Raw genomic sequence first — 25,858 nt, forward strand, 5'->3', positions numbered from 1 at the left:
ACGCCCGAAGCCAAACCATGAGCCATGATATTTATAAAACTACTTATAATGTCGAAAATAAAAACGATACTTTATAATTTAAGAACACTGCTTTAGCTGAAAGCAGTCGTAGTACCGAATTAAAAAAAAAAAATATTGACCGGAGTTGCCCTTCAAGGGAAGTCAGAGTCATGGATTGGGAGAGTTTGGCCATTCGTTGGTTCGAATAGGCGAGTATCTCGTGGCCAACCACACGCCGCAAAACAGGCCCTAGCGGTGGTCGTTAGCTTTAAAAATGCGACTCGACTACTTTAAGCCATTTTAGCGTAGCTAGGGTAGAAATGACTAACCCTTGGTGACTGATATCTCGGCAAATGTGAGGTGTTCGTCACGTCCATATTCATAAACGAATGTGCGCTTTATGCATACAAAAGGTAACTGCTTAGTTGCGATCATTGCTACTGCGAGATTGAACGCTTCTACTTCACGCTTTAAGCGTCCTTTTCAATATTGTGACGTCGAGGTCTGCTGATTGGTCGACGTAGTGACGCGCTTCTGGTTTACGCTCTGACCTCGGGGAGAAATATTCGGCGCTGGCGGTGGCCTTAGCTCCACCCTTTGGCCAAACTCTCGCAATATACGGCTCTAAGGGAAGTTGAGCAGACGCGACATCTATCGGCGAGCGCGCAGGCTATCCAATCCAATCAGGCCGTTGGCTATTACTAAACGTTTGGTATTTTCCTTCTCTTTTAGGTGCGGCTTTGCTTTCTTGCGATATTTACTTTTCGAATAAGTCAAGTCAGGCTTGCAAATTAGCATTGTGCCAATTTTATCCTATACATTATTCACCTCTGTATGGTACAGTCAAGACACAATGGGTGGGAATTTATGTTTAGGCCAAATAACTTGCCTTTTTTTTTTTGCTTTGCGCGCCAAATCAAGGCAGATGCCGCCACTTGCGCAACGACCACCTCCAAAGCACCTTCTTTATTAAAGAAAATATAGTAACAACTGTAGCCCAAAATCGGAAAGCCCGTGCGACTTACCTTCGTCGTGAAAATAGATGTCACGTGTACTGAAACACATAAAAATGAAAAGGTTGAACGAATTTACATTACCTTCGAAATTTCATATCGGATCCACATTCCCAACCATCCGGTCGTAAACCAAAGGAGGTCCTCACTTTCGTATCTGAAATCCAAAAAAAGTTTTCCCATTTCAAAAAAAAAAAAAAGCTTCTCTAAATATGCCCATTGTTCCTGCGCGTTGCTTTTCCTTCAGCATCACGCGTGTGGCCTACAGCCCGCTACTTTCTGTGCATGCTTCATCTGCAATGCAGAACGCCTGGAGGGGATCGGCATCTCCATAATGCTCACGGAAACGTAGTATGGAACCAAAGGGCTGTGTCTTTTTTTTTTCTTTTCTTTTTGTGTTTTTTTTTTCGTTTTTACAAGTTGAAGAGTTTCAGATTTCCAGCGAATCTCGACTTGCTGGCGCGCGAACGCGCGCACTCACCACCTAGACGCCATTTAAGATCGTTGAGTTTTCGCCAAACTTCTTGAGGCCTGATCCGGAAGATCGTTTTACGTACAGCTCACAAAATTGCTGAGTATAACTTTTTGTTTCTTCCATAACTGTATGCGTTCCATTGTTAAAAAAAAAAAAAAAAAAATCTTGTTTCTTATGTATATTTTATGCGATTGCGGCGCGGTGATGGATCGGTTGAAATAACTCCTTCGTCCTTTCTAACTTCTTGAGTTCTCGTTTCCGAAAACACGATTTTGTATGGGATGTAAAAAAGAAGCATGAAAAAAGAGATTCTTTGTATCTTTACGATTGTTTCTTTTATTTTTTTTTTGTGTTGTTGGATTGGCGTGTGAGTACATTTCTGTGTCGCTCGATTTTTTCCCTCTTTCCCTCTCTGCTTCGTCCTCAGAATATGTACGCTGTGACGAAGATGTCGATCTCAACATCCCTGCCATGTTATTCAAGATGTGGAACCAAGGTAAACGCTCACATTGGCAACCTCACCCTCAAAAAAAAAAAAAAATATATATATATATATATATAACAATAATATAGTGCAACAAAAATGTTTTATCATAGTTCAGGACTAAATGTTCTCCGGCTAGGTTGTTTCGTACGCCGTATATTCGTTTTGGGTTCCAAAACACGCCACCAAAATGTTTTCAGTTTTGCCTATTTTCGGTACGCATACTTTAGTTAATATGCGAATGCCCAGCAACAATTTCCTTAAACATGAGTCGTAAAGTGTGCTCTCGCTAAAAAATTGCATCTGCTTCCCAACCTCCATTCATGTCTGAACGACAAGTTAACGAAAATTTTAAAACCACCCGAAATTCCAAGATAACAGGATGAGCAAGACATCTCCCAGTCTGACGTGTCTAAAATACGACCGTATCACATTATTATTATTCGCTTGGAGCAACGAACGTATATGGTATTGTCTTACCCAATTATAGTTTTATCACAGGAATAAGTGCAGCAGCCCAATAGTCATAGACAGCTGAAATAACGCAGGGCGTAAAGTTATTATAATGTACGCTAGAGGTTCAACCGGCGCTAGTATCTATGCGACTTCCGGGACGCAAATTGAAGCGGACAGCAATTACTTTTGTGGTGCTCCTGTGCATTCCGTAGGGAAAAAGCGCGTGCATTTTGTCTCTTCGTCGGAAAATAACGTAGATAACTTTTGTTATATGGGTCGTATCGAATAGATTGTACTTTTAATAACATTGTAAAAGTGTAATAGATTTAGTAACGGCATTTTTTTTTACCCCTGAACGATGTTAAACTTCGCCGTATTTTAGGCCCAAACCACTGTTCCATAGCGGGTATGTAAAAACGAACGCGATCCCAAGCAAAATAACGAAAGTTATGCATATCCGTGTAAAATATAGGAAGCCATGGGGAATTGGAATTCCTGTTTTCTTACTAAGTTTATTTTTTATTAAATAAATTATCGCACAATTAGATTTAAACATTAGAGAGACGTGCGCCGGCAGAGTGAAACGTTTTCCGAAGATCGCCTATCCCCGTTCACCCTTAAGCTGAGACTAGAAGCTCAGCCTTCCGCACGAGCTTTCTGCCCATGCGAACACAAGTGCGTACGCGAAGGCACGCGCTACCAAAGCACGGCGGAAGCTAGCGTGCTCGGGCTGAAGGCGGAGCTTCTAATCTCAGCTTAAGGGGAACGGTGTATAAGCTCGGCGCCTGCGCGCTCGACGCTTCAGATATCTTTCGGTGGCCGATATAACTAGGCGAACCGGTCATGACATCGTCTACGAATGCCGCGACAAATAAGCAAAAGCAGTGTTTTATTTCTTTCTTTTTTTTTTAAAACTAGGGAAGTTCATCTGTTGATATTTGCACACTACGCTTGCACCACATGGTTGCACCTCTGTAGTAAATTGCAGCGCAATACACTAAAACATCGATTTTTGCTGGACGTCTAAATTGCCTTTGAAGCGTTAGTTTACATGGGGTATAGCCTATACTCATTTTCTGTGTAGTCGTCTTCACAATCTTGAATCAGAGAACTTCATTTATGAGGGACAATATTGTTTTGCCCGCAACTGGGGGGTGTTCACGTTTTTATATCGACTGTCAATTATTATTCTTTTGCCTCTCCTATTTCTTTCTTTAATGTCTTGCTTTTTATTTGCCCCCCCCCCCCCCCCCCCCCCCCCCCTCATCCCTTCCTCCAATGGATATGTGAACTATGTGGTCTGAGGACATGGTAAACGATAAAAAGGCCTATTGTAGGATGGCAATTCCCGTGTTGAAATTCCCCAACTGGCTCATGCACGGCGAATCAAACAAATGTTTTCTTAAACCGGGAAATCACCAGTATAGTAAGAAAAGTGGAAAAATGGACATAGTTGGCCCGCTCACTTCATCATGAAAAAGAAAAAAAAAAGAAAACGGAAAATAAATTCGAAACCAAAGTATGTCTTAAAAACAGCGATTCTTTATAAATAGGTTACACTTTTGCTACAGCAATAAAAAAACAAAAAGCTTGGTCACTGCTTAAATTTTTTTGCAGCAGCGACAATCTGCGTCTGTTATATATATTACTAAGCCCTTTGAAGTCCTTCACCAACACACACACAAACACATTAAATTTTAAAACACAAGTCAAACGTTCAGGCGTCTGACTCTACTCAGCGACGTTTTATTAACTAAGCGGCTTTCATTAGGGTACATTAATACGCCGCCAAGTTTTCTCAAGGAAGATCTCCGCCGCCATTAAGGCCTTCGTTTCCGCCCTATAAAAATCAGAGCATAATATCCGACGCCCCGCAAACATTGTTTCAAACTTTCCCCCAAACCAGATGAGCAACGTAAAAAAACAAAACAAAACAAAAAACACACAGACCACGTGCATTCAACAAAGACAATTTCCCGCAAAAACCCTAGCGTAAAACAAAGGGCGTGTAGCGGGAGAGAGGGGAAGAGAAAGAGAGAGAGAAGGCATTGATTCGAGTCGCTTCTTTATCTCGCCGCTCCACCCAGTTCGCTTTCCCGAGCATCAGTCAGCGCTATTAGCGGAATTATTGGACAAGAAAAACAGCAGAAAAACGCGAATGAGGCGGCCGATGGCGAGCGGCACAGGAAACGAACGATGACGGACAGCGCACGAGGGGCCGTAATAGAATTTTTATTACGCCGTCACATAAATATTCGCTGTCCTTTCTTTTCCCCGCGCTTTCTTTTTCCCGCGCTCTCTTTTCCCGCGCATTTCCTTATCTTGGAAGCGAGAAGAAACCGGGGAGGTGGGGGTGGTCTCCGAGTATCGAAATGGACATGATGAATTTTGCTTCTTCAGCCGCGGCCGCTGCAGCGTAGTGGCGCTGCCTACGTTGCGTGCCCATTAGCTAGCTGGCTGTAAGTGTTGAGTGTATTTTTTGTTTGTCTTTAAGAAAAGAACTTGTGTTTTTGTTTTGTGTTAGAGAAAGAGGTTTTAGCTCTTTAGAAAGGTCCCGATGTTTCTTAGAATGGCGTACATAAATTTCTAGAAGTTCCAGGCTAATTCGATTGGCTACGCGTTCGAGCGTGTTCTCCTTGCAGCTTCTAGAGTGGGCGTTGCTAAAATTAAAACTAGCTGAAAAATCACCCAATCCTTTTTGTCGATCCGCGTGCTATTATCATTTTTTTCTTTGCGTGGGGCGTGCGTGCGCACTCTATTGATTTTTCTTTTTCTTTTATGCTTTCTGCAGAAACCCATCTACATTGTACTTAGTTGTCAGGAGATAAGGCCTTCGATTATTTGGGTCAGATAATCACTTTTTTTTATAAGGTTCTTTTTGATAACAACGTAGTGGGGTGAGGAAATCTTTCTCCGAGATTGATGAGAATTGTTCGAAGCCAAATTTTGAGGATTATATCTCGTGATTTCGGGTCGTCTTTTTTTTTTTTTTTCGTTTTCTCACCGGGTACACCGAATCCGCCTTTTTATGTTTGATCAAATTTTTAAAACATGAAACGCCCCACTGTTTCCTGTCGGCAGTTTTGTTTCGAAAGCTTATGATAATCACAATTATTGACAGGCGCTTCTAAAATTTCCGGACATGTACATTCCCGGAGTTGTACATTTTACGTTTATACGTAATTCTTTCTTGCGTCGTCCTTTTTTGTTTTATTTGGAATTACACGCTAGTTTATGAGCATGTTATTCATAAACTGGCTACTAATTTCCGAATGTAATTATGATTCGTAAAGCTCAGACGGTAAACTGGATGTGTTATGGTTTGGTGCTTATTCTTAGCCAAGTACGTGTGATAAGAGGGACAAAAGTGCAAATGAAACACGCTGAAATTTTTTTTAAGCTCTCGCGCAGCCTTCCAATTATGGGTTTTACATTTTGTACAATTTCTGCCAATTTCTATTGGAATAATCTGGAACTCTTTTTATGGCTATATCTATAGAAATGCTAAACCATTTACTATAGTTTTGTAAATATCACAATAGGCTTAAAAGCACATTAATCAAGATAGTTGGGATAACACAGCTTCTTTATTTCCTAGCTAAGCGAACCAGCGAGGTGTATAAAGTGAAAAAAAAAAGGCAAATACAGACGTTAGAAAGCAAAAACGTTTTTCTTCAAAAGATCCCAGAAGAAATGTAATGAGACTGACTTTCAGATTTTGATGTTTTGATCACTACGGTGTTCCGCAGCGTTCCACGTACATGCCGAACAATTAGAAACGCTTCAAACAACACAGAATGAAAATGCCAACACAGATACTTAAATAATGTTAACATAATGTGTTAGTACACTAAAAAAAAAAGCCCGTGTGTCTACTTTCCCGCACAACACTCGGAGAGCCAATCAGCGCAGCTTACGGAGGCAGCTGAGCGAATAACGATGCCGAAGCATATGTTCAGACTAGAAAGCGTAGTCTGAGTTGTGACATTAAGCAATGCAAAACGTCACGCTTGCATTGCTTAATGTCACAACTCATACTACGTTTTCTGGTCTAATCATATGTTTCGGCATCGTCATTCGCTGAGCTGCCTCCGCAAGTTGCGCTGATTGGCTCTCCGAGTGTTTTGCGGAAAAGCATACGCACAGGCCTTTTTAGTGTGTATGCTGTAAAAAGTTGGGACACAACCTTTTAGCTTTATATTTTAAACAGTAAAGCTTTGAAAAAAAAAACAAACAAAGACAATAACCATTTTACTAAATTCCTACTTAATAAATATTCCCCTCACCTCACGGTTTGAGTGTTACATGACCTGTAGGTTTGTTGACATTTTAGCTCAATTTTTCTATCGTTTTCTTTGGACGTGTCTTGCAGGCGTCGTTTCCAAAAGCTAAAATTTACGTGCAAAAAAAAAAATAATAGTAAGGTCACCGGCTTATAATATAAAAACGGTTGTTTTCCTGCTTTGAATTTTTTTATGCAGGCAACGTTTTGATATTTATCTCTCGCATCATATCACCACCGCTCATCAACCACCGCTAGATTCACGTTCACCCGGAGTGTGAGTTTCTGCGAAGCGTAGTTTCTTTTTGCGGGCCGGAAAACAAAGTTTCATCTTCTCGATCGGACCCTGTGCTTTCTGTGCATCATTTTTTTTTTCTTTCTTATTTGCCGGAAGCAGCCGTTATCACGAGGCATCGAGGTGTTTCTTTCACAGTTATTTCTGCCAGCTTTCCTTCCTTTGTGCTTTGCCCGAACGATACGAAATATAACCATTCGAACACGACTTTTTAACGCAGACTTGCGTTCTAACGGTAGCTAAATCAGATTTCGCGGGCGTTGCTGTCGTGCCATGGCTCCTTCTAGGAGAGGGAAGAGTATGCACGAGTGGAGAGCAAAGGATTGCCGCAGTAGGGTAGTTTCACGTGACGTACTTCCGGTTTGAAGTCTCGCCGGACGCCATGTTGATGAACTTTCGCCCGATCTCTTTCCTATGCACGGAGGCAGTGTTCTCCAGCTCAATCATGTTCTTTAACGTCGCGATTGACTGCGTCTGCCGGAACAGTTGGCGACGCAGAGGAGCATCGTCTGGAACTCGATTTTTGTATGCGTATCATCCTTTATTTGGAGTGCAGACGAACCGGTGCTCGAGAGGTCGGCCCGTCAGTAGCCGAGTGACTTAAACCATAGCCTCCTATATCCTGACAAAGCCTGGCAGATCGTCACGAGAAGCGGCCGCCGAAATGGAAAAGGTGGAGGGGCAGACAACGGGTGAAAGAAGAGCCACGCGACTGGCGCCCCGCTGCGTCGAAACGCCGAAACATACTTCTCCCGAGGGAACAAGTGTGTTTCGGGTCCTCGCCGCTGCAAAAGTAGTGCGCTGACGTCCCGTCTCCACGAGATAGGGCTCTTTGATGCTCTGTGCTACCAGATCCTCGAGCTGCAAATCTACGACCGGGCACAGCTATAGACCTTTTCCACAAGGGCGCCGCCATCTTGAATTGACGTCACTTCCAGTATGGGCGAAAACACAACTTTGCCGTCGCCACGCCAATAGAAGACATTTAGGATAAAAGCCTAACCGTCACACATTCTCGATTTGGCTCCCCTCAATTTTTTTACTGGTTAGAGGTTGAAACGTTTTACTATTTTGTCGTCGCCCATACTGGAAGTGACGACAATTCAAGATGGCGGCGCCCTTGTGGAAAAGGTCTATAGCTCCGTCGTCGAACTGCCGGTCTTTGGGAGTAAAGAGGAGGCTAGGGTTGAAAGCACCGCAACTCCAAGTACGCGGAGCGCAAGCTCGCGCAGAAGAACCAAGGAATCTTGGCCTCAATCCCCACCCCTGCCCGTTTCAATCGGGATGGACATCGTACCAGCGTGCGGCCTTTTATCAGTACAGGTTGACGCATGTCAAAGGCGTGCGCAAGCTAGCGTCGGTACTGGACTGGCTAAATTTTTTTGTCTGCATCAGAGACGCCAGACGTACATTGGGGCTAACTGAAGCCACGTTCCCACCGCTAAACTCCATCCATCATTAAGTTGAGTCTACCATAGCTACAAGCGCGGGCTGTAGCCCTCGCTCCTGGCTGTCGAGAGGTGCCCTTTTAGCGCGAGCGCTCGTTCTGTGGAAGAACGTTTCAAAGCCGCCACCCCATGCTCTCGTGCTTGTGGCATTGGTTACAATCTCAGCTTAAAGTTTGAGCGGAGAGTTACAACATCGCACACATGACCGTCTACAGACACTCTCTGAGGCATGTTTCTTCCATAAACGACCCTCCTGTGACATTCGCCACACAAAAAGTGTCTGCAAGCTTACATGAAAGAAACATGCTTGGAACATGCTTGAGGCGCGGGTACTTGACTCATGATGGCTGCAGCTACGGTGCCTGGAGCACGTCTTCGACTGATGTGTTTAGCGTTTTATATGCTGCCGATTCATCAAAATTGATCTGGAAGTGGCGACAAATGACGTCAGAAAAGCCGAAGTGTCATGCTGTTTCATGTCGCGATCCTGGTCGTAGAACTGCTAACAAGAAGCTACGAGTAGCACGAGCCAACGCGTGTGTCGCTGTCGTCTCGGCGTCCCAACCTCCGACTGCCGAAGCTTCCGTGGACTGTCATACCAATGAGCGACCTGCAGCGGAACAGGCGTCTGCCACATACACTACAGCTGCGGAGACACCGCCAGGATCGCGACCGGCGACAGCGTGACACTTCTATGACGTCACCAGGCGGAAATGGAGGAACCATCTTTTTGGACGTGGTAAACACACTAGTCGGAGACGCGTTCCAGGCACCATACTGCAGCAAACACCCTGTCTTTCGAGCGATCATAGCCTCCTCTATACTCACACAGCCTTTCTTCGACGACGGAACGACTCTATACTCACAAAGCCTGGCAGTTCAACGACGGGGCCATAGAGTGCCAGATCGTAGATTTCAAGCGCCAGGATCCGGCAGCACAGAGCATCAAAGAGCCATTTCTCGGGGAACCTGGAAGTCAGCGCACAGCTTTTGCAGCGGCGAGGACCCGAAACACACCTGTTCGCTCGGGAGAAGTGTGTTTCGGCGCCTCGCCACAGTGGGGCGCCCGTCACGTGGCTCTCCCCTCATCCGTTGTCTGCCGCTCTACCTTTTCGATTTCGGAGGCCGCTTCTCGTGGCGATCTGCCAGGCTTTGTCAGTATAGAAGAGGCTATGGTACGATGCATGAGCACTGTGACTGCGGCTAAACTCCCCGCCGTCTAAACGTGGGCGCAATGTAATTGCCGCTTCTTTTGCTTTTTCTGTTCTCGTCCTTTTAGGAGCTCCCGTGTCAGAAAAGATGGCGCAGAGCGCGTACCACGCGGCGGCCCTGGGCTGCTCCCCCCTGGACCCGCAAGCGCTGGGGATGCTCGGCCTGGGGGGCCACGGAGCCGGCAATTCGGCGGCCGCGGCGGCGGCGGCCGCGGCCTACCAGCGACACCTGCTGTCCGGCGGGCTGGCCCTGCCCCTGGCGTCCATCGCCCACCTGGGACGAGGACAGGAAAGGCTCCTCAGGCAACAGGCGGCCGGGATGGACCTCTGCAATCCCAGGTGGGCGTCCTCCCGCCGGACCACGTTGTACGGCGATTGGCCGTTATCGGGGATCTTCGCTCGGCTGTGCACTTTTGTGTCCGTCCTGTTCCGCTGAATCCAGCGAGAAAATTTCTCAGCCATATTTAGCGGGAATTTAGCCTCGCGTAACGTCCCAGTGTTACGTGACTACTTCTAGTGGTATTCATATTTCGCGTGATCACGTCTTATGATGTCCCCGTATCACCTCGACGCTGTGTTACTTCGGAAAAACGTTTATTCTAAAGATTTAGCGGGAATTGAGTGCCACGTGACCCTGATATATCACGTGACCAAGTAATGAAAGGTAGGGAGGTCACGTGACGTCGCTATCATGTGACCGCGTGATGTGACGTCACAGTAAGGCGTGTCCTCACAATCTCACGTGACTTCACAATGTCGCATCAACGCGTCTGCTAAGCTCAGCGAGACCTAAGTCCGTTAAATTTTAACAGTGCGGTGTCACTGTGCAGCAGAGAAGAGTGCGCAGCACCTCGGCCGGCAATCGCCAGAGGGCGCGGTAGCGAACCGGCATTTGTTTTCAGCGGAACAGGTACCACCAACCTTAGACTCTAAAAAACGCCTGCGCGTCTACTTACCCGCAAAACACTCGTAGAGCTGATCTCTGTGATCTACGAAATCAGCTCAGCGAATGGTGAGGCGGAGCATTTGTTTAGACCTCAAAATGAAGTCTGCGCTGTGGCATTACGCAATGCAAGCATGAAGCTTTGCACTGCGTACTGTCACAGCGCAGACTTTATTTTTAGGTCTAAACAGATGTTCCGCCTCATTATTCGCTGAGCTGATTTCGGAGATTGTAGCGACTGGCTCTTCGAGTGTTTTTGCGGGTAAGTATAGACCCGCAGGCATTTCGTAGAGGGTGTAATGCCTCTGTCCCGAAAGTTAAAAAACAACAACAACAAAAACAAACAATCTTTTGTGTTTACGATTTCACTCGTCTTCGTCGCCTGGAAGCGGAGGAGCTCCAATGAAAGAAATTGTCTTCTATTTTCTTGATATCTCTCAACTTACCTACCGAAACAAGCTGTAAACGAGCTAAAAGGGCGTGAGCATGCTAAAGGGTGGTCCGGATACCGTATTTACTCGAGTAAGAGAAGCACTGTTTATGAAGAAAACCTGAGCGTTCACTTTTCCGCGGAGCACGCAGATTGCCATTCATCGCGATCGACATTATGATTCCATGGATTTACAGGACAGGCATAACGTCTTCGCGCGAAGATACATCTGTGAAGATTGCATTTGTATGGAGAGTCGTGTTCTCGATCTGGTGATTCGCTATGTTTTATATGCGCAACGCGATGATTGGTGCATATGTGTTTTGCGGGAGAGTAGACGCAAGGACCTTGTTCATAAATCGTGCGGCTATTACTCCAGTAAACACCGTATATAGGGTGTTATAATTCCGATGCTGGCTTTAAAATTGGCCAGATAACTGGAATCCTTCGCGGTACCAATCTCAAGTTTTCACCCAAAGGTGTGTTATAGTAGTGCAATTTACTCGATGAAATTTTAAGGCGTAGCTTTTTTTTTTTCTGAAAAATGAGAGCATGGAGCATGACAGGTTTAACGGCGGACGTTGACATAGACGGCTTGACCGAGCTGGAGCTATGGCTTGAAATGTCACTAGATAATATACGTCACTAAACTGCACCATTCATAAATATTTGAGACTGGCACACTCCGTTTTAAATTTTTCCAAAAGATTCTAGATCTAGGCTCTGGTCTTCTGTGATTTAATATATACAACATAAAAGCTTTTACATTTCCGGTTTACTGTCAAAACAAACAACCTGTCAACAAAATGCCAAAAAAAAATTGAAATTTTTCAAAATTTTTAATGTTAAAGGGCCCTAAATTTCCTCGAATTTCGCGACTTGTAATATTCGAGAAATTTAGCGGGCGCGAAAATTTCTATTGTTTGTAGAGGCGAATTCCAGCCTCTAGAATTCGTGAAATTGGACGGCCGCGAATATGACACCGCTGTCCCCTTCGCACGAAAAATCGGGACCGCGGTAATAAAGGGTTTTACGGCAATCTTCGCAAAGAGCTTGGACCATCATGATTGTAATCTTGACATATTGTATAAAACTCAGATGTATGACCCAATTTGATAATGATTTACTTATTCCTCATGGTTACGGTGCATTTTACATTATAGACAATTCTAAGATATTAGTAGACCCTTTTCCAAAAGTCTGCGCCATCACCTGTCCGCCATTGCTCGGTCAAGTACTCTGAGCATGTATTGGACACGTGGGTTGAGTCAGAACTCGGCGTGAACTCGGCTCAGCACGTATCGAAAAACGAGTGTGACGTCAGCATTCGGCGAGGACTCGGATCCAATCACACACGACGTGTCGAAGCAATGGCGGCCGCCATTGTTGCTTGATGAACTTTTGAAAATGGTAAATTTCAGTCGAACTAACATTGAATACATTCCGTTCAAAGTACAGGGTGTCACAAAAGAATATTTACACGGTCTTTTTTACCGCAAAAATTAACTAGGCATCGCCGAACGCTCATTTTCCGCGCAAAGGTAGAGCTAGAGGTCACAACCAGGTGCCAAAGTTTCAGCCCGATCCGATAACTTGATCAAAAGTTATAAATGATTTTCTGAAAATTTCAATGGGAAAATGGAGCCCATTTTCGCCCGTTTTCGGTTTCTGGTGCCATAGAACCCCATGTGTTTGGAAACTCCGTCGGCCGCCATTTTCACATTGAAATTTTCAGAAAATCACTTATAACTTTTGATTAAGTTATCGGATCGGGTGAAACTTTGGCGTCTGGTTGTGACCTCTGGCACTACCTTTGGGCGGAGAATGAGCGTTCGGCGATGCCTAGTTCATTTTTGCGGTAAAAAAGACAATGTAAATTTTCTTTTGTGACACCCTGTACAGTCATTTTACCTCACTTCTATTCCATCGTACTTCGCTGCAAAGCAAACCGCAGCAAATAAAGAATTCAATCGCGAATTCCCGTATGGCACCCTGACCGTCTAACCAGATGCACCATAAGAATATTTTGGTTCTATGATAGCGATCCCAGATGATGGTGATAATGATGGGAACGAAGTTATCTAGAACGGAAGGAACCTTCGAAACTGTTGTTATTTAACCATCTACTACATGATATATTTGAGACGAACAGCGTAGGACTACGTGATTTTTATAAACTCTGCAGTATAACCGGGAGCATAAACTAAAGGATTCATAATGGTTGAGAAGGAAACGCACGGATACTTTGAACCCATCGCTGATCCCGCGAACAGACCGCCCCGCCAAAGGCCCATCTGGGAACCTGTCAGCAGAACCGCGGCATCGTTCATTTTCGCCCGCCGCAAACTCGAGAGAGCCTCGGCCGCCAGGCTCTGCTTTTACGCGTACAGGCCAAAGCCACAGGTGCATCTCTAATTTGAACTTCGCTAGAAGCGCAATCACCCCATTTACCCCCGCCTCACTCTTAAAAGAAAAAGAGAAAAAAAAAAGACCTCGGTGGTAGCTTGTCTGGCTCATCTACTTTTGCCGACACTCCTTTTTTTTTGTTTTTATTCAGATTCAAGGTCTAGGATAGCAAGGCAAAAGGCAGATTTGCTCTGCCTGACGAAGCCTTGTGACACGCTTACGTTGCTTAGTGGGCAACAACAAAGAAACTTCATAAAAAAGCAAAAAAGGCAGAAAAAGATTTACAAAAATACGCACTCTATTATATAGAATCGCTATTTAAATAGTTGCACATAATTATTGCAAAACTAAAACAAGAAGTACAGCCTTGAAACCAAAAAGACAGCATAAATGACATGGTATATTATTTATTTATTTCATGGGACATGGTACAACGTACCCCTCGGACAATACGATCCGAAACACCTACCTGGGCTTCTGTGTCTGCGGTCTCCACAAACTCTCGTAACCCCACAAACTCTCGTACCTCTTGTATCTCGCAAGAGTCCGAAGAATGGGACTTCAACTTGGCATTACGTTCCAAGTTCAGACCACAGCTTTCTCAAAATATGGCTGGTGCGCCAAAAAAAGCCCGAACAACTTTTTCAGCTTGTATCCAACGCGATGGTACCTTTTCAAGTTGTTTCTACAACTGTGCCATAAGTCACAATCCTGCATAATTTCTAAAACGACTGAAAGTATGTTTAAAAAATCATGCATTATGTATGCCAATTTTACCTCGCTTTAAACTTCGAGGGATGGGCTTACCCTAGATTGAATGACCTTTACTTCTCAACATAATTTAAAGTCAGCTTGCAAGGTATTATTGTGGATCATGAGAGAATTTTTTCATGGCGAAAACTCAACTTTCCCGCCTAAAGTGGCATAGAAAACCTAAAATTGCAATTGTGCGTAGCCTTTTTTTCTATTAAAACGTTTTTCAATAGTGAGATACGCCATTTTTTCTGTGATACATCTTGGGAAAGGAGCGCAACGAGAAGTGTGGACGTGTATTTAAAAGGAAGAGAGTCACGAAAGACAGACGTGATTGTAATTTCGTGTTTTCTAGGATGGCTGGGGGGCGTATAACGATATCACCATAAAAAAAAAGAATAAGGTGATATCAGCTCTACTTTTGCGCAGATCTAAGACGAGAAGAAAGGGACGATAGCCAACAGCGTTCGATCGTGTTGATTTTATTTTTTATTGTGTAGAAAATCTCTCTCGTACTGCGTTCATGTGGGACTATAAGCCGTTCCATCATAAGTGCTAGCGTGCGAAAATCTAGAATAGCAAGCGTATGACTTAGGGCCCATCTAAGAAGGGGCGCTGGCGAAGTGAAAGCGTCAATAAAGAAAGACATGATCGCGCTTGTACCATTGGCTTCGTCGCACTTTTAAAGAAACAGAGTTTAGAACTTGTTGTTTAAAAAGAAAAGCGATCCTTGCAGAAATTTTGGACGAGTCGACGCAATGCATTATACCTTTAGGAATGCTATATCATAAGTGTGAAAAATTCAATTTTAAGGTCAAATTTTCATGTTCGGTGATTTGCCTCAGTATTGGTTCGATACATTAATAAACACATTTGAGCAAGTAACCAAAAATTACAAGTTAAAATAATGTTTTCTTTGAAGTGATTGGAGTTCCAAATTTGGCCTGAAATGCTGAGAGGTTCTCCTGGAAAGATCAAGAACCCAACGTCAGCTTTTGTAATCTAGGTCACTATGGTGGCAGTAGAGTTTAGGAGAAGACAGAAATATTGAGGAGTTGAAATCAAAGACATTAAACTCACGCGATCAAAAAAAGAAATTGAGAAAATATTTTTTTTTTGTTTAATTGAATGTTCGATTTGCAAGCTATACAACACGGGACTTAACCCCACTTGAAAGCGCGGGAAAATATTAATGTAGGCATTGGCGTAACTTTAATTTACCATTTTCTCGATAGCGGTTTTAAAGTAAGAAATGATAAATATAATGCAGGAAAGAGTAAAGCAATGATATTCTGAAAATGTGTTCAGTTTAAATGACTCGAAAAAAAAAAAAAAAACTGCCGCAGCTCTTTTTAAAAAAAGTTGGAGACTGCATTTACCATGACGTGATCTGTCATTTTCTGCCCTTAAACAAAAAACAAGACGTCGCCGCTTGATGAACGGTTCGCGGAAAGAAAAAAGTACGTACTTTTACGGCATTTGCGAACGTCAGAGAGTCTATGGAAGTGATTTTAGAGTCCAAAAAATTGGACTTTCCGTCCCTTTGGCGGAATATTATAACCGTCGCTGTTCGCATTTATTTTTCTTTGTTGCAGAAACAGTGACGACTCCTGCGAGAAAGACAAGTCACGCAACCCCGACCCAAACGGCAAGTCCAAAAGTCCCGGATGTAAGTTTCTCGTGAAGCATAATTAGGGTCGTCTAAAGTTCATACGCGCACACCGGCATCATGATACACTGGACACTCTTTAAGTGGGAGATTTTATTATAGTTATCTCTGAGAAACAGCAACAAACAACCACATACAACGCCATTTTTGTATGTTTGCAGAATAAAGTTTGGACTCACATTAAAAAGAAAAAAAAAATGTGGCTTCGGCGTGCCCATATTTGAGTCCATGTAACTGAGACTTCGGTTCACTTGACCGTTAAATATACTTGATGTGTCGATTTGAATCTCAAGCTTTCCACTCGAGCCAGAATTGTACGTAACGCGTTACAAGTGACGCGCTACATCTATTTGGACACCCTTTTTGGTAACAAAGTACTTACTATCCAAGAGAAGAAACGAGTAGGGTATTTTCGTTATTTTGTGATAGAGTAACGATTAACAATATTTGATTACTTCTGGAGAAGAATGCGTAAAACCTAAATTACACTATTTGGTCTTTACCCCAGCTCGCGCCTTCGACTTTTACTGCAAAATAGCGCCAACAAGTAAATAAACAATTGCGCATGAATCTGCTAAATAGCTATCCTCGTTGTCACATAAAAAATAAGAAATAAACGGTTTCGCATATTATTTAGGCGCTGCGCGAAGCAGTTCTTGCAATATTTGGTTGTGGCCGAAATGAACGACTATTTTGGCGCCTAAACCGTGTGCGTCTTGATAAAATAGCATGAAGCTAATCTAATACTTCACATACATATATATTTTGGATATTAATCCAAAAGACGGAAGGGGAATTTAGTCTCATTTTGCGAGGAGCCGGACTTTTCTTCCTTTGGGTCTTGAGGTGCATGCGACTATAGGTGTCATTAACGATACAAAATATCGGAACGCGGCTACACTGCTGTCGAAAAACAACACACTGTTCAAAGTAACTAAATGGTAACTCCTTCTTTTTGTGGTAAAGTGAAGTGTTTCTTTCGAGTCTAAGCAACGAGTTACGTACTTATAGTTACTCTCTGAGCGGGTAGCGAGTAGTATCAGTATTTAGTAAATGCTTTTCAGTAATGTGTACATGATTGAGTGTCCTGGATGCCCTTCTTTGGTTGCGTGCACGGTATCACAAATTATAGTTTATATAGATTTGGGGAAAGTACACAGTAGAACGATCCAAAAACTGAACAATAAACAGTGTTCACTGCCGGCTGTAACTAAAGGATGCATGTCACAGACAAGCGCATCATGCTGTAAGAACGAGCTAGCTATGTTCAAACGAAGCACGAATGCAGCGTCAATTAATAGAGATTGAACCCCAAAACAGCATGAGACGTCTTTATTTTTTAAGAAAAACAGTTTTTTCCTTCTTTTTATTTGAACTTTCCGTTTTTAGCAGAACTTGCAGCCATTCGATGCTCTCGAGGGGACCGATTTGAGTCAAAGTGGGAGCGAGAGCGTTCCCGACTGCTGGTTGGTCGCAGCGGAATAGCATGCGTGCAATCAACCAAATGTAACATTTTTTACATGTTCGCGAGTTCAAAATCATGCAACAATTTGGCAAGAACATCTCACCAACTCCCAAATGGTGAGAAAAGTCTCGTGGTCCCTGGTGTGCTTGTCTTTAGTCCTCCTTCGTCCACCGGTTTACGTCAGCTTGTGTACGCAAGCAGAACAACTTGAGATTTTCGAACGAAGCGCTGGTTGTCAATGGCTTCCAACGGGAGCTAGTAGACGACCCAAATTTCGGCCCATGTCCGATCCCTCTTCGCCGCGGCGCTCGGCTCGTAGCAGTTGGTCAAATTTGTCCCCGGTTTATTAGCAGACGACGTATGTATATGGTGCCTGCAGCGCATCTCCGTCTGCTGTGTTTAGCGTCCTATGCTGCCCATATATCCAAAGCGTTCCCGAGGTGGCAATAAACGATGTCGCAAAGGTCGGAGTGTCATGTTAGAGAGAGGGCGCTGCCTCAACTACAGGTCTTGGCGTAGCGGAACTTCGTCTGCTTTTTGCACAGGGGTTGCGATGATGTCAGAACGGCGAACTCTTATTGGCTGATTGAAAAAAAAATATATATATTGGATAGACCGGCCCACACCCACGATGGCCTCTGTTTCTCCTTCTTCATCGCCAACACACACAGAGACCTCAAGACGTCTAGCATTAAGGTGTACCCACACTCCTTTCAATCAAAGCGAATCAGAGCTCGTCGTCGTTCTGACGTCACCGCAACTCCTGCGCAAGAAGCAGACGACTCGTTCACCGCATTATACCCAATACAGATTCCAAACTGCGTCTGGAATTAGTATATTACATTTCTGATAAAACGTCACTTCCACGACGTCTCAGGGCCTCCGGGAGACGCCGAAACCGGCTCGGCGCTCAACCTCTCCCAGAACGGCAGCGGAACCCGAGCGAGAGACGTGGACGTCTTTCGGACAAGGGACGACGACGACGGACAGGGCGAGTCAGACTACGCGGAAGACAGGGACCAGGGTGCGTCCACTTGTCTTCATTTCTGTCCACACAGGTTACTCGCGACAGCCGACACCACCTATACAGTTGGGGGAAGCTTAAGAAAGAGAATATCTGGCGAGTCCGGGTGGAGGAGTCCGCTTATCGTTCGGGAGACAACGATGATGCGGAATTAACCGATGAAAACGGCGACGAACGGATCGACAAACAAGAATCGTCTTCTTTGTGCGTCTGCAATCCCCGCCTAAGACAATCACACTTAGAAAACAGGCAGGATCACGACGCATTTACTTTTGCGTGATTTGCTTAGCCGGTAATGGCTAACGGACAAAAGCAACGAGCTTCATCGGTTCGTAGCGTCGGCTGCGGATAAACTAAGTGTTACTATTGTCCGTTTCTTTATTCAGACGCATGGTCTTGGAACAACGGAGCGAAAATCAGACACGCTCTGCCTGACGTGGCCCGGTTAGCCGTTTACATTTCACAGCGTGAAACGGAGTATAGCATTTAGTCGTTTATTTTCCAAACACTTTATCACTATTCTTGTTATGCATGTACCAACTGGGCCATCGCTCCGTCTTTCCGCTCTCGTGGTACTAGTGGCACCGAAAGGCGGTGTTTTTTTTCTTTTTTGCTTTTTTACCGCTTTAAGACAGCAGAAACGTGACAGGACAAGCGATACTGTAATGCGAAGAGTGGCATCGCGGTCTTGTTAATGCCGGACGCCCATAGCCGATTGTTCACTCCCGGGACCTTCCCCGCGGCTTTCGAGAAGCCACGGGCTGACGCTTTCCTCGCGCGTCCGATCGTGCAGGCGACCTCAGTGAGGACTCCGAAGCGAGCACGTCGAGCACGGGCGGTGGAGACCCCAAGCGCCACCGCGCCCCGTCGCAGGACGGCGACAGCCAGTTGCAGCAGTTCATGGACCGCACGGGTCTTCTGGCGGCCAGAGGCTCCGTCGAGACGCTTCTGCAGAACATCCTCGGGCTCCTCAAGGTGGCCGAGGAAAACGCCAGGCAGCAGGAACAACAGGTCCACATGGAGAGAGGTGCGTTCTCTTCTCCCCTCCCTATAAGCCTTTTTTGTTTTCGTTTTTCTTTTGTTTAGGGATTCGCATCGATTGAAAATTTTAACCCAATTAACTGCCACCCTTTAATCGATTGATTAGTCGATTAATCCGCCGCGTTCATTTCCATACATAACATTTTGAAAACGTCAAATTTCGTGTCCTTTTTTTTAATATGTGATATGCGGCGCAATATACGATTTCGATGGTGATTCAATCTCGATGTGGGCTGGAGAACGGTTCAAAACACTCACGCTCATAGATTTTTACTTCAGCTGCATGAGGCAAAGGAGCTCCTTGATATTCTCTGGCAAGAGGGACCTCATTTGATTTATACATGATGGAGAACACAGCTGAGAAAACGCGAACGATGGAGAACAGACACGACAGCAAAATGCTGCACTCACAACTGAAGAATTTTAATGGAGGAGACAGAGACAAAATGAAAAAGAACACGGTATCTTAAAGATAGTGTGAACGTGTAGAAATTTAGATTACTGACACGAACGCTTCACGATTGGTGAGTGTGTAATTTTGTGCAATCTTTTAAGATTCCACGGCGCAAACACGGCGCAATCTTTTAAAGTGACACCGTGTTTTCCTTTCGTATTCTGCTCTGTCCCTGCGCTGTGTTTTACCCGTTAGGTTAATCGATAAACTACCCAGTACTAATTTTTTTTAAGAAGTATACGAAGCCTCTGCTTGTATTCTGCCATTGCACTATTTGGTTCGAACATAACGCGAATGGCGGTGCGTGTGGCTTTCGTCGAACGCTCCGCTACCTGGAGGCCCGTGGGAATTGATGAAATTAAGACAGTGGGCTGCAGAGCAGGATGTCAGGCTCTGCCCATTGGAGTAAGCCTGGTACACCGGCCGGCAATATGAAGGTGAACACCTTACCTGGTGTCTTGCCTGTTTTACGGCTCCCTAAAGCTATATTAACTCTCAACGTCTCACATGGTACGTGACTTGGGGTCTAAACTTTACTTTCTAGCCCTCTTCTTGAGCAGAGCTTGTTCCAAAACTTGCAGGAGCGTCAAAAACAAGAAGAGGGCTGTTTACCTTCATATCGCTCATGGGTGTACATCCTCGCAGCCTCCTTCTCCACTCCGCAGTTGTTTCTCTTCCCAGAAATCTCCAGGTAGCGAAACGTGCGTTGAAGGCTGCGCGTTCCGACGTACGCGTTTAATTCGGACCGGATTCTAGATGTGGCGACCATAGGGTCGTTTTCTTCTGATTCTGCAGTACCTTCGTTACTCGTAAAAGCTGAGTTTCAGATTTTCATTTCCGTAACGAGAAACAGAGGAAGATGAAGAGATGAGAACTCGCAGAGACACCCCAGAGCGCCGGGCTTTGATTGCTGAATCGGTACTACCTAATAGTCAAAACCTGCGCATCGCCGGACTGCCGCCTACCCCGGCGTCAGCATAGTCGACACCGAGTCTTGCAGCGTCTCACACGTTATCACGCGGAGACGCCAAAAGCAACACCTCTGCCGCTTTGCGACGACTCACGTCAAGCTTCAATGTGTTTGCCCGCTTAAGGCACGAATCGGGGATTCACTAACGATGACCTTAATGAAGACGCGTTGTAGTCTAGGTGGCATCGGCCGAATCATAGCCTCCTCTATAATCACAAGGCTTGACAGTTCGACGACGGAGCCATAGAGTGTCCGGTCGCACTTTTGGAGCGCGAGGATCTGGTTGCACAGAGCATCAAAGAGCCATTTCTCGGGGAACCTGGACGTCAGCGAACAGATTTTGCAGCAGCGAGGATCCGAAACAGACTTGTTCGCTCGGGAGAAGTGTGTTTCGGCGTCTCGCCGCAGCGGGGCGCCAGTCACGTGGCTCTCCGCTCATCCATTGTGTGCCGCTCCACCTTTTTCATTTCGGCGGCTGCTTCTTGGCGCGTTCTGCCAGGCTTTGTCAGTAAATAGGAGGCTATGGCCGAAATCACTTACAGAACGCGTTCGAACAGTTAGTAGCAACAAATTCGGCTAGCCTTGCGTCTAATAACTAATCATTCCAACCAGAGCTCGGTGATCTTACATCCCCTTGCGCTCTCATCACCTAACCTCTCCCTCAGCTTCTATTTGTATTGCTGACTGACTCTGGCGTTCTTTTTTTTATCTTTCTCCTTGTTTTCCAGCGGAGCTGAAAGTGGAGATCCTTCGCGAGCGAGAACTGCGGGAGGGCCTCGAGAAGAAGCTTCAGGAAGAGCAGAACAAGAGAGGTAGGTGTCCGAGAGTTGTCTTCGGCGGGGGACACAAATCTCCTCATTTCATTTCCGCTGATTACGGTTTGTTGTATAGTTACTAACATAACGAAATCTGCAGGGCGTGTCTTTCAAACGAGCACGCGTTCTATCCTTCCGCCGTGCTTTGACTACGTTCGAGCGCACTCAAGATGCACGAGACACAGAGGCATTGTCGAAGACAGAAAGCTCGCACAAGAGGCGCGACAACTGAAGCTCTTTCCTGCTGTTCTCACATTGGCATTGATAATACACTTTTGTAAACGCGACTTGACAGTTTAAAATAGTGTCTGATGAAAAAACAAGAATTATAGACGTTTTGCATACGCTCCAGATTACAGCCGCCATTGGTGAACTTCTCTTGCCTTACCGCGATGCCGAGTCACTGAAGCGGCAATTGACGAGCCTCCAAAAAGTCCTCTGCTAGGGAGAAGAGCACAGTAGAATTTAAAAGGGCAATAACGTGTCCTGCTGTGGTAATGATGAACTAAAGGGAATGGAATAAAAGGAAACAAAAACTATGCTTATTATGGCGTCGCCCAAGCACAGCAGCTGCAAAGCGTCTTCACTCTACGTCAACTATTTTGTGCCACCTTGTCAAGGCTCGTAGACTCCATAGATCTGCAATGCTGCCAGTACTTTAGTCAAGGCTACTTGCACAAACCAGTGGCTTTGCTTGGCACCTCCTGCGCATGAGAGTGCGTGCAAATAATACGCAAAAGACGCTCTGGCTTCAGTTCGGGAGCTTCAGCGCTGTCAAAGCTACCTGAACCCGTACAACCAGCACTAAACAGTTGATGTCGAATATACGAGTGTGCATTGAGGCCTAACCACATTTTATGCTGAAAACCCGTCTTGTCAGGTAATATGTCCACTAGAGCATAAAAAGAGTTGGCATTGTGAGATAAACCATTGGAAATTGGGCTTGACTGTGAGGGCTTTGTTTTACCGGCAGAGTGACAAGCGGAACACACTGTTCGCCGTCATTTCAAATAAGCCTTATCAATAGCAATATTTCACGCTTTGGCGTCAGCACCTGGAAAGAAACAAAACATCTTAAGGCTGAACTTCATGGAGCGAATTATGCGACGAATAACTGACGAACGTCGCCTGACGGCACGCTCGCTTTGCGCTCGACGTAGCAGCCACTGTGCTGATGCCACGCGCAGAGCAAAAGCCGCCGGACAATATTCGTCGATTTTTCGCAGCATATTCGTCCCATGGGGTTCAGCTTACACTGCATTTGATATTAAATACGACCGGAACTGACGCTACAACCCGATGGGGAAACTTACGCGCTCACTGGTTTAGTCACCTGACCAGCCACGTGGGTTTGGTATCTGGTATGCGGGACCAAAAATAATAAAACATTTCAACCCGGAATATGCGATAGAAAAATTATGCGTGAGGCAAAACAAGACTGCATGACAATTACAAATTTTTTGTGAATACTTCCAACGACGTGTAGAGATCAAAACGATGTTTTAACCTACCAGAAGTGACGACATTCAAGAAGGCTGCACCCATGTGGAAAAGATGTATATACTTTGTTCAGAAATTACCCACAAACCAAATTATTGCAAATTCAGCAGCCACAAACAATTAGTGCACCCGATGTGCGGATCCTAAACGTCGACCACGAACTTAGTAATTAGGTGTGTGATGAATGCATTGTCTGCGATCACTTAAAGGAATGCTGAACCGAAATCTGAATTCCACAAAACAGCTAAGCAGATGAAGAGAAAGATTAGAACGAATGAATTACAATCTGAGTTGTGAGTTGGCGCTTTGTTCGTCTTTTGTGTATCGCCCCTTGTTCTTTGTGCGATAATTTGTATACGAATAGCGTGCAACCTAAAACCTCGTACGCAAGAAGTGGTGACGCCCAATGCAGCTTGGTAGCGTCTTGAAAAGAGCTTATTCAGGTGTATAACTCAAATAAGCTAAAAACAATGTTACGGTATATTCTTTAAGTTTCCAATCAGAATATAATTTTAATACCGTGTGCAGACAAGGGCAGATGTTTGAAAGTCATCGCGTCTAGTAAGGCTGACTGGTTCTTCTGGTGCAGTGTTCTACCAGAAGCGGCTGCGTCGTGAGAAACGCTGCCGGCGGCAAGTTCAGGACCAGCTCGAAGGGGAAGTCAAGAAGAGAGTACGCTACGAAGAGGCGCTCCGCACCACGCTTGCCGAGTCTCAAATTCCCAAAGGTGAGTGCTCCAGTCCTTTCCATTAAGAAACAAGCTCATTAGACTTTGAACGTCTGGACAGCAATACATAAGTCTCCCATTGACAGTCGGCGACACTGACTCACGCCGAAGATGAAGAATTTGGTAGCCAGTGCAGCAATGCTGTTAGAGACGTATCGAGGGTTGTTCACACAGGACACAATTGCTGTTGTGCAAAACCTTGGACAACCCACCACAAAAGCGGAGGACTTCTTTCGCTTCCTGTCCGCTTTGGGATGTAGTTTTTTTGCCGGGGGGAAGGTCACCCTCCGATAGCGTCCTTCGAGAAAGTTCTGGAGCGTGCTCATGACGTAGTTCAGGACGTAGTCACTCACACAGTCTGCTGGTTATGTCAACGCCTCTGCTTTTGCTGTCAAACCAAATCTCCCAAAAAAGAAAAAAAAAGAAGGCTAGGAGGCGCAGTGATAAAGGCGGCCGTACTGTTTGCGTGGTTGACGTCTTCACTTGAAAGATGGGCGTGCTAGGCACGTGCCGGAACGTTCACGTTTTTTTGGAACCGCGCACGCGTCTTTTGCTGTGTGCAACAGAAAGCTTGTGCTTTCTCGATCGCCTTTCACACAGCGGAAAGTTGCAGGGAGTGGTAGTGGCAATTTGCTTGAGTTGAGGTATGGTAGAAGAAAATGAACGCTTAAGAAATTAGGGTGCGTGTTGTTTTTATGTTCATAAACGAAAATGTCGACAGAATGGTACTCGGTTCAAAACAAACAAGCCAGGTCATGTAATAGTTAGGTTATGTGCTTCCTTGGAACGGCGCAAGACGCGTTCTGCAGTGTGCGCTACTAGTAAAAAACAATGTCCTCCGATAATACAGTATAACACATGATAAAAAACAAAACTACGTTTACACCGAGGAGCACATTATGATTAGCTGTGACAGAATATTGACAACCAATACAACATAAATGGTGTATAGAACGATGCACCTTATCAAAATAAAAATAAATATATATTATATTATACATATATTTTAGTAGATGTTAGCGTTCCTATACAAAGGTCTAGAAATTACGTTAGAAACGAATGGCCTTTTTAATTCCTTTTTTTTCTTCAAATTGTTGCGCGTTTATTGTTAGATTTATTAAAAAGTAAAACTACAGGAGGATATTATGCACTGTGCTAGCTCAGCAAACTAATCTGGAACGGGCGAACTGTGTCTTATGTCAAGAGAGCGGTAGACTAGCATCAGCCGAAGATCTGATCCATGACGTAAAGCTCAGTGGAACTGCCCGAGCAGTGTAAATGGCTCAATCAATGCCGAAATCACTGCTAGACCGAAAAAAGCAGATAAATTTTGCCTGCGAGGCGAAGTGCGCTTTTCTCGTCATTCAGTAGAAACATCAAGTGTTTGCTGATTGAATCATCCAGTCACTGGCTGTCTCGGCAGTTACCTATGCATCTTCTTACAAAAAAATGTCGAAAAGCAGATATTGGTTGGCCGGCAAAGTTACTGCGATGTTCACAGTTGAGTGAATGGCCTCCTTTGTTTGAGCTGCTCCAGCGAGCACAACCACTTGGAGCAGTTCTTCGGCCGCCGACAGGATAGCGCTTCCCCGAGAAAAGACACCGCTCGCATGTTCTAGACAAGTTTTGTGAGCACCGCGCATTATTCAGCAATGATGCTGTGTCTGCTCAGCAGTCTCAATTGAACGTGTGATGAATGTCACAACCTTACACGTGGCTTTACGCCCTCCTCTTCACAGAGACATTACAAGAAGAGATCAAGAGCGAAGACGCTGTCGCCATGGAGTCAGATAACAGCATTAAAAGTATGTCCCCTTCACCGCAAGCGTACGGACACTGGTCCCACAACGCCAATGGCTTCCCACTATCGCCACTGACAGGTTGAGAACGGTAGGGAGGAGTTTCAGTTGTCCCACATCCTGCGAGAGCGTCTCGTATACGATAAGGCTTTGGCGTCCCGTACGATTCGAGCATGCACACGCATCTAAAGTGCGAAC

At 45.0% G+C, this 25,858-nt stretch overlaps 1 protein-coding gene across 1 annotated transcript in view; it reads left to right on the top strand.

Moving 5' to 3' along the window:
• Positions 1-25,858, top strand: part of LOC8031902 (dachshund homolog 2) — a 79,178-nt gene that overhangs the window by 52,291 nt on the left and 1,029 nt on the right. The window contains exons 5-12 of the mRNA XM_042289736.1: positions 1,916-1,990; positions 9,733-10,003; positions 15,792-15,865; positions 18,208-18,354; positions 19,148-19,381; positions 21,548-21,631; positions 23,724-23,861; positions 25,601-25,666. Coding sequence (XP_042145670.1) covers positions 1,916-1,990; positions 9,733-10,003; positions 15,792-15,865; positions 18,208-18,354; positions 19,148-19,381; positions 21,548-21,631; positions 23,724-23,861; positions 25,601-25,666 — 1,089 coding nt within the window. The remainder of the gene's footprint in view (positions 1-1,915; positions 1,991-9,732; positions 10,004-15,791; positions 15,866-18,207; positions 18,355-19,147; positions 19,382-21,547; positions 21,632-23,723; positions 23,862-25,600; positions 25,667-25,858) is intronic.

Source organism: Ixodes scapularis, unplaced genomic scaffold (genome assembly GCF_016920785.2).
Source record: "Ixodes scapularis isolate PalLabHiFi unplaced genomic scaffold, ASM1692078v2 PGA_scaffold13__105_contigs__length_92229423, whole genome shotgun sequence".
In the NCBI taxonomy this organism is placed as follows: Eukaryota; Metazoa; Arthropoda; class Arachnida; order Ixodida; family Ixodidae; genus Ixodes; species Ixodes scapularis.